This window comes from Athene noctua, chromosome 14 (genome assembly GCF_965140245.1).
Source record: "Athene noctua chromosome 14, bAthNoc1.hap1.1, whole genome shotgun sequence".
Taxonomy (NCBI): Eukaryota; Metazoa; Chordata; class Aves; order Strigiformes; family Strigidae; genus Athene; species Athene noctua.
Genome location: NC_134050.1, coordinates 20,410,304 through 20,423,799, shown reverse-complemented (window position 1 = coordinate 20,423,799; position 13,496 = coordinate 20,410,304). Strand labels below are relative to the sequence as shown.

Below are 13,496 nucleotides of genomic sequence, written 5' to 3'. Positions count from 1 at the left end.
AAACAGTGCTTATTCTTTAACTTTTATAATTGTTGCCAGAAGAGGAAATAAGTTTTCCATTAATGTATACTGAAAAAAATTAACATCCTTTTGGACATAGCCAGGGCTTTGTCACCAGGTCACCTGCTGGAGTCTACGGTGGGGATGCAAACAGGGCTTTCTGTGTGTACTGCTTCAACCACATTAAGGACTCACCACCCATTGCTGGAGCTACAGAAAACTCTTGTTGCCATCCAGACTGAAGCCAGCATCTTCCAGTCTAGCAACATCTAAACTTATGACTGTAGCCATTCCCATAAATATACAGAGCAATGTGCTGCATCTATAAAACAATATACAAGTGTTGTTACTAATATTATCACAGTGTCGCTGCTTGCAAAGCTATTAATAGTCCATTCTGTTTTGAAACAAATCTTTTAGACGTTTATAATTTAACTGTAAAAGTCTGTGTTAATCTGGTTTAGCAACAGGGCATGCAAAAATCTCAGCTTCAGAGGCAATTTCTTGTTATCAAATTACAATAAAATCCATTTAGCTAGCAATTCGGTTTGTTGGGACAAATGCCATTTCCAGATAGTGTTTCACGTGTATAATCAAAGCAAAATTACACTCAGTTCTATGCAAAATTATATTTTATTAAAATAACCTTTAGTATCCTACTAGGAGTAAAACTGAGGGTTTGGTATTCCTGGTGAGTAGTTGTTGGAAGATGTTACATGGTAAATCACCACAAATCTCTTCCTCTTCTAGAAACATTTGTGGTTGCCTTAAAACGAATGTAAATAATCTAAAAGCTTCTAGCAAACTTATAAAACTTGTATCTGAGAGCAGTCCACACCGTAATCAGCGTATCCTATGACAAGAAACATAAAGGACAACGCAAAGTTACAAGTACATAATAAAACTTCCAAACTTTGAGCAGAAAAACGTTTGCCTTTCAGCTTTCCAACTCCTGCAAACGTAGAAACGTTCAGCGGTTATTGCATGCTTTTTTTTTTTTGCCCCCCACAGACGCGTTTAATCGAACCCGTTTCTGCTCGGGGGGCATCGGGCTCGCCACCCCCCGGCTCTGCCGGGTCCCTCAGCGGCGGAGCCACCTTTTGTTCCGCGGGGGCCGCTCCCTGGGAGCGCCCACCGGCTCGCACCCACGCCCGACCCCCAACACGCGTTGGGGGGGGGGGGAAGGCGGGGGAGAAACGGGCGGCCCCGCTCCGGGGCTGCCCCGCTCCGCGGCCCGGCGCGGGAGGCGCCGTCCCAGCCCCTCCGGGCCACGGAGGCCATTTTTAAATGCCTCCGCCGGGCAGCGGTGGGGGGAGCAGGTGCCGCAGGCCGGGAGCTGGCCGAGGCGCTGACCCCGCGGCCGCCGCTCCCTCCGGCGGAGCGGAGCCTCCCACGGGCGGAAGGGGCCCGGCCCGGCCCGCGGAAGGAGCCCGGCAGGCGCGCGCCCCCGCGGCGGGGAGTCCCTCGCATTTAAAGGGCAGCACCGGGCGGAGGGATCTAGCCGCCGCGCGAGCCGGCCGGGACTTCTTCCCGTACACACGGCCGGGCGGCGGAGCCGCGGGGCGGCCCGGGCCTTGTTTTCTTCTTCGCGAAATCCCTCCGCCGCGGCGCAGCGCCGCGCCGAGCGGTCATGGGAGCCGCGGCCCTCGCTGTCCCTCCTCCGCGGGCGAGGCGCGGAGGGCGGCGGGCGGCCTCTGCGCCCGCCGGTGTGAGCGGCGCCGGCGGGAGGAGGCGGGGAGCGGCGCAGGCTTAGGGAGGGGGGGGGGCGGCGGCGTTTCCTTTCGAGCGGTGTATCCTTCCGCGGCGGCGCGCGTAAGGCAGCGCCCGGCCGCCGTGTCCCTCCGCCGCCGGGAGCGCAGGGGCGGGCAGCGTCTCCCCGGACGGGGCGAGGAGGTCGTGGGTCTTCGCCGGGGAGGAAGAAGAAACTTCGGGGCGCGGCGGCCCGCGTGGCTCGGCAGGCCGGCGGAAAGGGGGCTCCCCTTAGAGAAGAAGGGAAAGGAGGAGGAGGAAGCGGCGGCAGCGGCGGCCGGTCCTCGCCGCCGCCCCTCGGGGTCTCTGCGAGGGAGCCCGGGGGACTCTTTCTCGCGGGGCTCGGCGGAGGGATCTCCAGGCGGCTTCCCCCGTCGCCTCCCCCCTGTACAGCTCGTCCCTCGGCGCCGCCATCTTGGATTTTAATCCGCCATTTTTTTCCTCCCCCCACTCGGAATTATTTTTTATCACTATCGCTGCTTTTTTTTTTTTCTCTTTTCCTCCCCTTCCTTAATTTTCCTCCCCCCCTCCGCCCCTCCCTCTCTCAGTCTTCTCTCCCCCCCTCCTTCCTCCCCTTTTTTTCCGCTCGCTCCATTCCCTTTGATGATTCATTTTCCCCCAGTGGCGGCTGGGGCAGCGCCGGCGGCGGCCAGAGACCCAGCGCGGAGAGCAGCCGGGAGGTGAGAGAGGGGAGGGGGCGGTGGGGGGGTGTGTGTCTTTGTGGGGGGGTCGCGACTCGCGTGGGCCTCGCGAGCAGGGTGTCCCGCGCGTGGGAGGCGCCAGGGCAGCCTGTCAGCGGGCGGTGAGGCGGCGGCGCCCGGGGCTGTGCCCCGCACCCGGGGGGCCGTGGGGAAGGGTGCCCGGTGCCGCCGGCCGAGGGAAGGGGGGGGGGGGCAGCGTGCGGTGCCGCCGGCGTCCCCCGCCGCCTCGGGCAGGGCGAGGGCGGCTTTGGGCGGCGCTGACAGACGGCCCCCGCGCTCCGGGGAGGTTGCGGGGAAGGCGGGAGGGGTGGGGGGGGGGCACCACCCGCCGCCGCTCGGAGAGAGAGGGGCGTCCGCCGGCGGGGCCGCCTCCCCGCCGCACCTGAGGGCCGGGGGAGGCGGGGGGCCGTGGCGGGGCCGGGCCTGGTGGCGGCGCCGGCGGGCGCTGAGCCCTAGGGGGCAGCACGGGGCCGCGGAGGCGCCGCCCGGCCCGGCCCGGCCCCGCTCCCCCTCGGCGTGTCGCTGGGGTTTGCGCTGGTGGTTTCAGCTAGGGGAGGCGTGGGGGCAGCTCGGGGAGGAAGGTGCTGGGCCCTTGGCAGTTGGCGGCGCTCGGGTGGTTGGGCAGTGGTCCCCAGGGCACGGCTTTGCCCCCGTGAGCCCTAGCCGGGGTTTTAACCCGGGTTCGGACCGCTTGGCTTTCAGAAGGTCTGTTCTGAGTGACCCCTCCGGGCGCTGAGCTCGCTGCAGTTAGATCGGAACGCCTGACATCGGCGGGGGGGGGGTGTGATTTTTTTTTTTTTTTTTTTTTTTCCTTCATTGCGGAGTATACGCTTTTAAGGAAGGGGTAAAGCCCATCTTTGTCTAGCGTTTACATCTGAAACTTTAAAGTCAAATTATCTCCGACGCGTTGCTCTCTGAAAAAAAGTAAAGATGGGGGGCGAGAGAGAGCACGTGCTGTTTTGTTGGCACTGTGAGAACCTTAAGTATATAACGTGGTGTAGTCTTCTGGTGAGTCGAGTTCGGCACAGGGCGGCACATATGAGATGGCAATCTGATCAGAGTGTTTAAGAGTGAAACTATAAATCCATAGCATGAGGTTTTAATCAATTAGGTTAAAATGTGTTATAGAATAAGTTCACACAGTCATGTCCTGTGCCCATAATCTGGTCACTCTAGCTATGGATGCATACTCTTCTGTTTTCATTAAAAAGGAACTTTGTCGTGAATTCTTTAAGCCGCCTTCCTTGCAAGTAACGCTGTGTGAGAAAATCAAGACTTAATTGATTGAAAAAATGGGATTTTTTTTTTATCATGCTATCTTGTTATTAGAGCCAGATAGACACATACAGACATCTCTGCTTTATACCCATTTGGGTTTGCAAGCTGGAAAATAAGACTTACTTTAAAGCAATTACTTAGTGCATTTCATATTAAATAAGTGGAATGATGTATCCTTGTGCACTCAGTAACAGGACTGAACTGGGTTCTTGAATACTTGTTTGCTCTGTTAGCACTATCCTATTGCAGGACTACAATTCCCAGTGTTCGTTTCACTTCGAACAGCATTGTGCTTTAATGCAACGGACAGTTGCCCAAATTAACATAGTAAGTGTAAGGTATCACTTAGGTATAATGTTCTGCCGCTAACCGGTGAATGCAGAGCTGTGGTTTGAGAATGCAAAGCATTTGGGAGCAGTCCCAGTTTAAGTGCTTCTGACCCCGTCCCTGACCTTGTGTCCCGTCCATGCCCCCCCCCCCCCCCCCCCCCTCCTCCTGTAACATCCTCTCGTACCGTGGCTCAAGCCAGCGAGGTTCAGAGTTTTCTGGCTCTGCAGTTGTTTTGGTGGCACAGGGGGAGGGTGGCATGGAAGTGGGCACAAGCAGGCGAGGGGGCTGCAGCGCTGCTTCTGGCGTTACGCTGAAGTCTTCACTGAGCTGTAGTGTTGTTTGTGCCAGCCGTGGTGGGGCTGCCCTGAGCTGCTGGGTTCAGCTGAACCTGTGTAAGTCCCATAGCCAAACTGTTGCAAGTGCAGACACTTCTCCTTCCCCTTGCAGGGCTCCTGCTGCCACTCCTCCAGTACATTCTCACTTGCTCTAGCGCTCCTTGGATCCTTTGCTAAACCTGCTCTTCACAACCAGCAGAAAATTACCTGCTCCCCCCCCACCCGGTTGGGTTAATGAGGTTAAATTGCATTATGTAGAGGTCCACTGAGCTCCAGAATTGGTGGAAATGTTTATGTGGCAAGGGAGAGGGAGGAGGTTCTCCCTCCCCTGGAAGCACTGAGCTTGTGGATTGTCTCTGAAAGTCTGCTGAACACGGGAGTTGCTGCAGTGAGGTGGGGGGGATTGTGCAGGCTTTAAGGTACTTTGCTCAGCCGGTTGTTGAGCTTCATCCTGGGACGGCACATAGTGGAGGAAGGGAGGCAGGGGGTAGAGAAGGGGAAGGAGCTGCTGAAGCACTTCTGTATGCGTGTTCCCTCTCTGCCCCGCATTTGCGCTGGTACACTACTGCTTCTGTGCCTGTACTGTACTTGGATTAGTATCCACATTGACACACGAAAATCACGTGTCTGCAAAAGAACTGGCACAAGAGAAAATGGGAATGTACACACTGAGCTATTGATGGGGGATTGAAGCCTGGGTTTGGGTCACTTTGGGATCTGTGTGCGCTCTCACCAGCCTGCACCCTGGGCTGCGCTTCTGCAGCAGTTTGAACTGACCTGCGTGAGTTTTGACACAGTTGTACAGCCTCCCACGTGCTGCTGTTAGCCCATGTCCAGTTCTGCACCGATCTTATTCAGAGAATGAACTAGCTTGAAAGAAACACTCAAAAAACAATTTAAAAAAATTTCTTTTTTGGCTGGTGGCTTAATTTACAGAACTGGTTCATCCCAGGGGCAAAGAAAGTCAAAAGTGGGTGTGAAATCAGGTGGCTAAAATAATCATCTGCAGGGGTGGGACTGAAGTAGCCCTTCCTGGATAGCTTTTGTCCTGTTGAGGAACTACAGCCTCAACTCCAGAATATTCTGAAGTCCTGTGGGATCACCTGACCTTTCCTTAAGATACAACCTTGACTACAGAGATTGTGGAAAAGTAAACTCCCAAATACCTTCTTTTTTTGTCACCTTCTGTGGCTGCAAAGACCTCTGTTCCATGCCTGGTTTTGCTGTGTTTTAGTATCATCAGTAATAATTTGTAGTGTAATACAGAACATTAGGTGAACATTAGGTTCATGTTTAAAGTGACACTGCTTCACTCCGTCTGTGACCCAGAATCATTCTGTACCACCCTTTCCTCTCTGGCTTAATGGTACTTGTGTGAGCTGTCAAAAACAGTAACCGAAATAAGGTTTTAGGCTGTTTTGGATAACTCCTTAAAGCTCTGCAAATTTTCATTCATCTTTGATTTTGCTCAGTCTTTCATATTCTTAGAAGCTTGAATGCTTTTTAGGGAGTGGGTGGGGTTGTTACCCAGATGAAGTGGCTGTAGTGAAATCATCTACAGCCTGGTGGTCCTGTAGAGAAACAGGTTGCATAGTTTTGCTCTGCATCCCAAATTCAAAGGTCTGTTGCTTTTTTTTAGAGCTATCAGTAATGAAGCATGTATCTCTTCTCTTGATACCATTGATTTGTCCAGAAAAGCTGAGGCTGTGGTCATTGGGTCTTCTGGTTTTGTGTCCTGTATTTGCTTTAGGCCACTGTCTGAGGAAGACTTTTCTGCAGCTATAATTGTTTTTGTTTTTTTGGGTTTTTTTTATAAACTAAAACCCACCAAAACTGGTTTAGAAGTTTGAGTTCTTAAAAAATAAATAAACTGTGTTTTAGAAGGAGGTCCTTTGATTGCCTGCGTACTGGAGACCATGGGAAAGGGGAGGATGACCCTGCCTGTTAGGAAACCTGATCCTGGTGTCTTTGCCTGTGTCCTGGAGAGGGATGAACAAAATCCACTGCCTCTGTTTAGAAGCTGTCCCTGTCCTTTAAGTAATAAAAATTCATATACAAAAGCTGTGTTATTGAAGGTTAAACTAAATGATACTTGAATTTCTTATGGTTACTTACTGATGTATGTGTTTGTATGGTTGAAGGTTTGATTGATTTGGTTTCGTGCAGCTTTTTATTTCCCCCTCACAAGAAAACTTTTCTGAATTGAGAGATTTTACAGATGAGAGCCCAAAACCTGGGAAGCTCAGACAGCTTTTGAGATCCATTTTAACAGCCACAGAATTTCTTTACTCAGATTCATAGGGATTTACTACACTTCCCAGTATAAAAGGGTTAAGGCTTTTCATATGTGATATAAATCTGAGTGATACTGTTTGATCAGTCTGGTAAACACATCTGGATAAAGCTGGCTTTGTGAGTATCTTAGGACATGACAGCATTAATCATGTTTGTGCTTCAGTTGTTGATTGGTGCTTCTGAATGTTACTGAAATGTAAATAATGCTCAGAAAGTGTATTAATAGGTTTAATAAATGTAGAACCAGGTAAATGAAGCTTGAGTTTTCATTTTTGGGAGTGCCATTGTAATGAAATGCTGAATTCCTCAGTGAGAGGTGCCAAATGCAATTGAACTATATTTTGACACTTGAGGAAATATGCCTGTAAAACTACTGTGATAGTAAAAGGTAGTATCATTATAAAGGGTTAAAACAGCAATGTGGACATTTACCTTGAAATCAGAAAGGTCTGTTGGAAACTGTAACTGTGCTGGTAAACTTACCAGTATAGATAAACCTGAAGTCATAAGTGATCCATGTGTGATGATACATTATTTCATGGCGGAGCCCTTTAACAGGAATTTCTAAGTATGTGGATGTTTAAGTATATTCAGGTTTTTTCTTGAATAGGAAGACTGCATTAATCTCTTCCTTTTCTCCGTCTCTAAAGGACGTGTCAGCATGAGTTTGGTGTAGAAGGTATTGAGAGCAGTTCACATCTAAAGATCACATGGTGGTGATGAGTGGGGCATCTCTTGCTCTGTTTTAGGTTATCTGTTGGCACTGGGAGCTGTGATACTCAGAAAGGAATTCTGTCTGTTGGTTCTGGCTTTTGATAGCAGTATTTGTGTATTGGGAGAAGGAATAGAGGCTGAAGAAGCACGTGTGCAGTCTTCAAGTTTGTTGTTTGTCTGGCATTAGAAAATTAAAGGCAGCAGTAGATGGAGACAAAGGTTTTCTTGCTCATTAGGCTGCTAGGCTCAAATAAATTATTTTTCACAAGAATGTTTGCTAGGCTTTACTAAATGACTTCTGATTTTGTTTGGGGAGGACTTCTGTTATCGTCTATATCAATATATTTTTCAGCAAAAGCAAGTATTTTTCCTAATGCTTAGTATGGTTTTTCTTCTGTGTCCATGCTCCTTCTTACCTTTGCTGTCATACTTTCCTAGTCATCACTGTATTTGCTAGGCAGAAGTGTGTTCACACAGGTAGTATTCACCCTCCCCAAACTGGACTTAAGGAAAGATCAGTTTCCTTCTTCGTGCAGAGTGTGCCTTTTTCCAGCTGGAAGTGTAGCTACTGTACCAGTTAGTTGAAACTCTACCATATTGAATATTTTTCCTCCCAAGTGTTCCATACCAGCATTCATCTACAATAGGACTTCATGGTATACTTCCTTTGCCTGTACTGCTCTTGAACTGTAGCATGCCAGAGTATGGTTCAGTCCTAGTTTACAAAGAGACCAAGATTTAATTCAGTGGTAGTCTTTGATGTAGTTTCTGTTTTAATGATCTTTATTACCACTTGTACAAAAATGAGGAACAGAGTTTAATTAGAGTATGTAGAGCCGTAAAATTGATTGAGAAGCAGAAAGGGAGGTTTAAGAGTTAATTTATCCTTAAGTATTTATGTGATAGTGCAGATCTTCACAGGGTAGCTGTCTTCTGAAAGAAGTTCAGGTGGGATGCTTAACAATAAAGTTTTGGGGTTTTGTTATGGAGATTTTTGTTGGTGTTTTTTTTTTTTTTTTTAAATATATGTTACCAGGCAAGCTCTATGAAGGAAAAAAAAGCCCAGCATTGTCTAGGACAGGTTTTGCTGTAAGATTTCCAAGGGTTTTTTGGAGGTAGTATGTAAAAATGATGTTTCTACATACAGCTAAATGCAATGAAAAGGGTTTTCCCCAGCAAATCTGAAGGCTGTATCTGGTAACTTCCTAAAGAATGTTGTCAGTACGCAGAGTGACTTCTGTATCCTGGTAGTCAAACTGTTTGGTTCCAGCTCTGTTACGGAGCTATGTTAAAGCTTGCTGGTCCAGTAAAACAGACATGTGTACCTTTTTAATCTTGAGGTCAAAGCCAATCCCTTCTATCACTGGCAGCAAGAAAATCCCTTGTCCACTGATAATTTACCTCAATTTTTTTTACTTTCTTTTGAGGCAGTAGCTCAGGCAGCTTTTCCTCAGCATGATTCTGCTACACTTTGTCGATAATCTGAATATCCTTCTGTGACAATCTGTAAAAGGCTCTAAAATCTGTAGATTTCTGGATGGTAGTTCTAGTAAGATGTTTGAGCCAATACATCACTAAAGTCACTTGCCACTACTGTTTTTCTCTAATACATCAATCTTCTGAATCTCTGTAAGTAACCAAGTTACTAATCATCTGGCCATAAATATTGCTGTAGCTTTAAGTAGCTAGGTCACATAGGTGTCTTAACACAAATCCCTTATTTTGCTACTCTTAACTGATTAAAAGCAGTGTTTCTACAGCAGACGGTATTTCAAAACATCTGTTACTTTGTTGCGAAGTTCTTCCACCAGATTGAAATGCCTGTTACTTGATGCCTCTTATCTGCTGTGAGCAGAGCATTAATGCTCTTTTTAAAATTACAGTAAAAAGAAAAGGCATGATTTATTTCTTTATGAGGAAGCAGTAGGGAGGAGGATGACTTAAAATGAAGTAAATTAATTACTAATGCATAAATGCAATTGTAAAATAATTGTGTAAATCACTGTTGGATTTTTTCCTGCAAGTTGTAGAGAGATGCAACTGTGTACAAAAGCATTAGTAGCTTTCTTATTTATGTAAAAGGCATTGAGGCTGCAGATAAAAACTAGCATGTGCTTTGCTGGCCACCATTTATGTACTGTAAAATTTCAGCTGTACTTGTGACCCCACTGGCCTATTGAGCCAGGTGTGTTTTGACTATTTTTTGGTTATATGGAACAGTAAAAATAGTAGCCTGGGTCCTCTAGATCATCATTGAGGTGTTTTTGAACTCTGTTTTTTAAATAAAGATATAACATCTTCCCCCTGTTCAAAAAATGGTCTCATTTTTGTGGTTGGGGTTTTGGTTTTTGTTGTTGGTTGTTTTTTTTTTTTAACTGTGTTCATCTTTAGTTCTTGGAGGATGTTTGTATATGCTATCCTTTGCTGTAGAGTTCCGAACAGGTTACAGATTTTAATTATTAGGAAATAAAACCTTAATTCGGTGTGTATTTGAAAATAGTCCATTTTTGGAGTCTGAGCTGTGCGTGTATTCACCCATGTGTATGTGTGCCTGTATAAGTACATATATGTATATGTGTGTGCATAGTCCAGCTCTTAAAATTGCATTATCCTTAGCACTTTATCAGCTTTGGAATGCTGTCTTTGCGTCCAGATGTGGTTGTAAGTTCTAGGTCAGCACTTCACCTGCGGAGCTCTGTACTTGCAACAGTTCCCTGTACTAGTGCTAATAAATTCCTTTTCTTTCTTCCTAATGCAAATGTAGACCACCATCTCCCCCTATGCCCCCCTTTTTTTAAAAAACTTTTTTATTAAAAATCTGTGTCTTGGAAACAGTTTCCTAGTAAGTTCTGATTGTGTTTGTTTTGCTTCCAATAGGAATTGGAACTGAAATTATTCATCCACTTCTCCAAGCCTTTTCAAAAGTGACTAAATGCAACTGAGTCAGATTGTCTGTGGGAATGAAGTGGCTGGGAGAATCCAAGAACATGGTGGTGAATGGCAGGAGAAGTGGAAGCAAGTCGTCTAATGACCATGCACAGAATCAGAACAAATTGCAGCATGCGGGAAAGGAGAATCCGAAGACAGGCAAAAATGGAGTCGAGAGAAGATCGAGCAGATGTATGTACATGTTTAATGTGGCTGAGCACTATATGTGATTCATCTATCAGTTTGCAAGTCAGGCTTCTGTCAATTCATGAAGGAGGTCTGCATTCGGCATGTAGCTATTATCAGAAGTGCTAATTATGTTTGTATTTGTTGGATGTGTTAACTTGCTTCAGGAATATCAATCTCTTAAGTGAGAATAACTGGATGTAGGTTAATTTTGAACTGGTAAAGTATATATGATTGGCACTAAGTGAGACCTCATGTGATTGGAAGTGGATAACATAATTAGAATGACTAGCCCAACTTTTAGTGAATGCACATGTAGAAGTAAAACCCATTTTGAATGAAGTTCCATATATCAATAGTCATTATGAAACAGTTTTAAGGAACATGAATTTTTGTTTTTGCTCTTGGTCTGGGATGAACAACTAAATACAAATTTGGAATAAGTCCTTTCAGGTGTGAAATTTTTGTGGCTTCATCATGTTTATAGGTCAGAAATTTCAGAGGCAGGTGCAACTGAACTGTGTAATCTAGAGAGATCCTTGTAGTTGGGATGGGGAAGAGAGAAGAAAAAATTGCTTGAAGAAACCCATTAAATATGTTCTAAAATACCTTCTCTGTTGGCTGCTACAGAAATGGACAAAAGCAAGAGTGAAAAATTAACTGTGCTCCTGCTTCTTCAGATATGTTATAATCTTCCTTAATTGTTTTATATTTTTTTTTGTCTCCAAGCTGTGGCTCTCTGTCCCTGAGCATAGCTGGGCTTTGTTACATTCCTTAAGTGCTATCTAATTTATGCTCTCTTATTTGCAGGTAGCGGTGCTTCAGGATTTGAGGGTCAGAGTCGTTATGTGCCTTCCTCTGGAATGTCTGCCAAGGAACTGTGTGAAAACGATGACCTAGCAACTAGTTTGGTTCTTGATCCTTATTTAGGTTTTCAGACACACAAAATGAATACTAGGTAACTTGCCTTTATTTTTCTAGAAAAGAATCGCTCTTCTTAGTTGATGTAATCAGAGCAAAACTGGAATTTCTTGCATGTTTACAAAGTATGAAAAAATGGGAATTTGTGAGTAGCTTTTGCCTTTAAAACAGTGTTGCATGTGACACTGGAACTCGGAGCTCTGTGGCAGCGTGCATTTGCAGTGCTACCAGGTCTTTCTTTCAGCCCTCGTGCTTATGCTATAGAACAGATGGTTAATAGACACTATTTCATAGCTTAAATAGTTAACCAATCACAAGTTTTAAACCATCAGTCATTTGAAATATTTGAAATATTTCAAAGACAGAAGTTAGTATTTCTACTTTTCTATTTATTTCATGTGCCTGGGTGCTGGCTTTCTTTTTTCTTATAATATCACAAAGGTATAGTTCCTGAGCATTTCAGCATTGGTGCTGCTTGATCTTAAGTTGTTGCAGACCCGCACTGAAGGAATGCTACTCAGACATGTCTGTATAAAATAAATTAATGTGCACACTGATTTCGTGCTTACCAGAATTGCACATACTTCTGTACCATTACACACCTGTCTGAATGCTTCTGATCTAAATTCAGTGTGGTCTTAGGGTTTAGCTGTTGCCTGCTTCTTCCTGTTCTGTAGACATACTGCTGATTATAAGTATATTCTATAGATCTCTATTAAGCTTTTGTTTGCATACAAGATTTGTGTTCCTAGCTTAATGGAGAAGTTACATACAAATAATATGTTTCTAAGAGCAGGAATTGTGTGCTTATTATTGTACAATAATAAAAGCTGGGGTTTCCAGGCAGCACATCATGGGAAACAGGCTGCTCAACCCTTCAAACTGTTGCTGTGGCTGTTTTTAAAGAACAGTTTACCTGTGCAGCGTGGTCACATAACCAGAGTATCAGTTAAATAGGTGTTGTATGTATGTAATGAGCTGGTTGCTTCAGAAATGACTGTTAGATTAATTGGTGTTGTCACATAACAGAAATAGTTGCTGGTATAACCTGACAGCGTGAGTTGCAGATGAAATTGCAGCAGTGTGGTCCTAATAACTGTGAAGACTTGCTCTGAAGAGATTTTTCTTTTTTGCTGGAGAGTGCAACATCCCATCTCTAAGAGGAATGCTTGAGTTCTTCCTGTTTCTTCCATGCTATTGGTTACAGTAGGACATTGTGTCTAGGTAGATGCTCTTACTGCTCATTTTGCAGTTTCTTTGTATTTCCAGTGGTTAACCGAGCTAAATATATATGGTCAAAAGGGTTTTTATTTTGTTGTGTGAATGGTAGTCCACAGGTTATGGACAGGTAGTTAATTCTTACGATTTTTGCTAAGGGAATGATGTATTCATTTTTTAATAGTTGGAGAAGCTACTTTCATAAATGTTTTCTGCTGATATGTTTTCAACACCTGAAATCTTTTTTTTTAACTACTTTGAATCAAAAGACTATACAAAGGCTATCATCATGTATTTCTTCCTTTCTCAGACTTGGAGAACAGTAACAGGCACTCTTCAAGGACAGTAGTTAATAAGCTTGGAGCACTATGGGAAATACTTAGGTGAGGCTTACAACTTCTACCAGAAACACATCTCCTTGCCTCTTTCACAAAGTCCTGTTGAGAGAGTTTCTATTGTTGCAATGAATTAAAGGCGTCAGCATAGTTCTTGTTTACCTTTGTAGTACAGTGATGACATCTACTTGTTACTGTAGCTGTGATGCTTAGATCTTCTTTCCGTGTAGTAAGCCATAGTCTTTCTAGAGCTCCTGAGATTTATTGTCACTGTATGGCTTTGAGGGAAGGCAGGGGGAGAGGGGGCAAATATTAAAAGACTAGACTGTTTTCAAAATACCAGATGCCAGTACCCAAATACATGGTGGTAGTAGAAATTAAGATTGACGGCTTATGTTTGGACATCTTCTGCCTCGGTGTGATGAAGTCATATTAGTTACGTAGTTTGGGTATTGAGGTGTGCTTAAAATAAAACAGCCATTTATGATGGCAAGCAAATATTTCCT

General features: G+C 45.2%; 1 protein-coding gene across 3 annotated transcripts in view; it reads left to right on the top strand.

Annotated features, from left to right (window-relative positions):
• The first annotated feature begins 1,820 nt into the window (after nt 1-1,820).
• KMT5B (lysine methyltransferase 5B) overlaps nt 1,821-13,496 on the top strand; it is a 31,198-nt gene continuing 19,522 nt past the window's right edge. Inside the window, exons 1-3 of one of the 3 annotated variants that reach the window (XM_074918289.1) lie at nt 1,821-2,429; nt 10,280-10,522; nt 11,327-11,474. In XM_074918289.1, the coding sequence (XP_074774390.1) occupies nt 10,363-10,522; nt 11,327-11,474 (308 nt within the window). In that variant the 5' untranslated portion in view covers nt 1,821-2,429; nt 10,280-10,362. Of the gene's footprint in view, nt 2,430-10,279; nt 10,523-11,326; nt 11,475-13,496 lie in introns of those variants that run through there. The other 2 variants (XM_074918288.1, XM_074918291.1) reach the window with 2 other exon arrangements.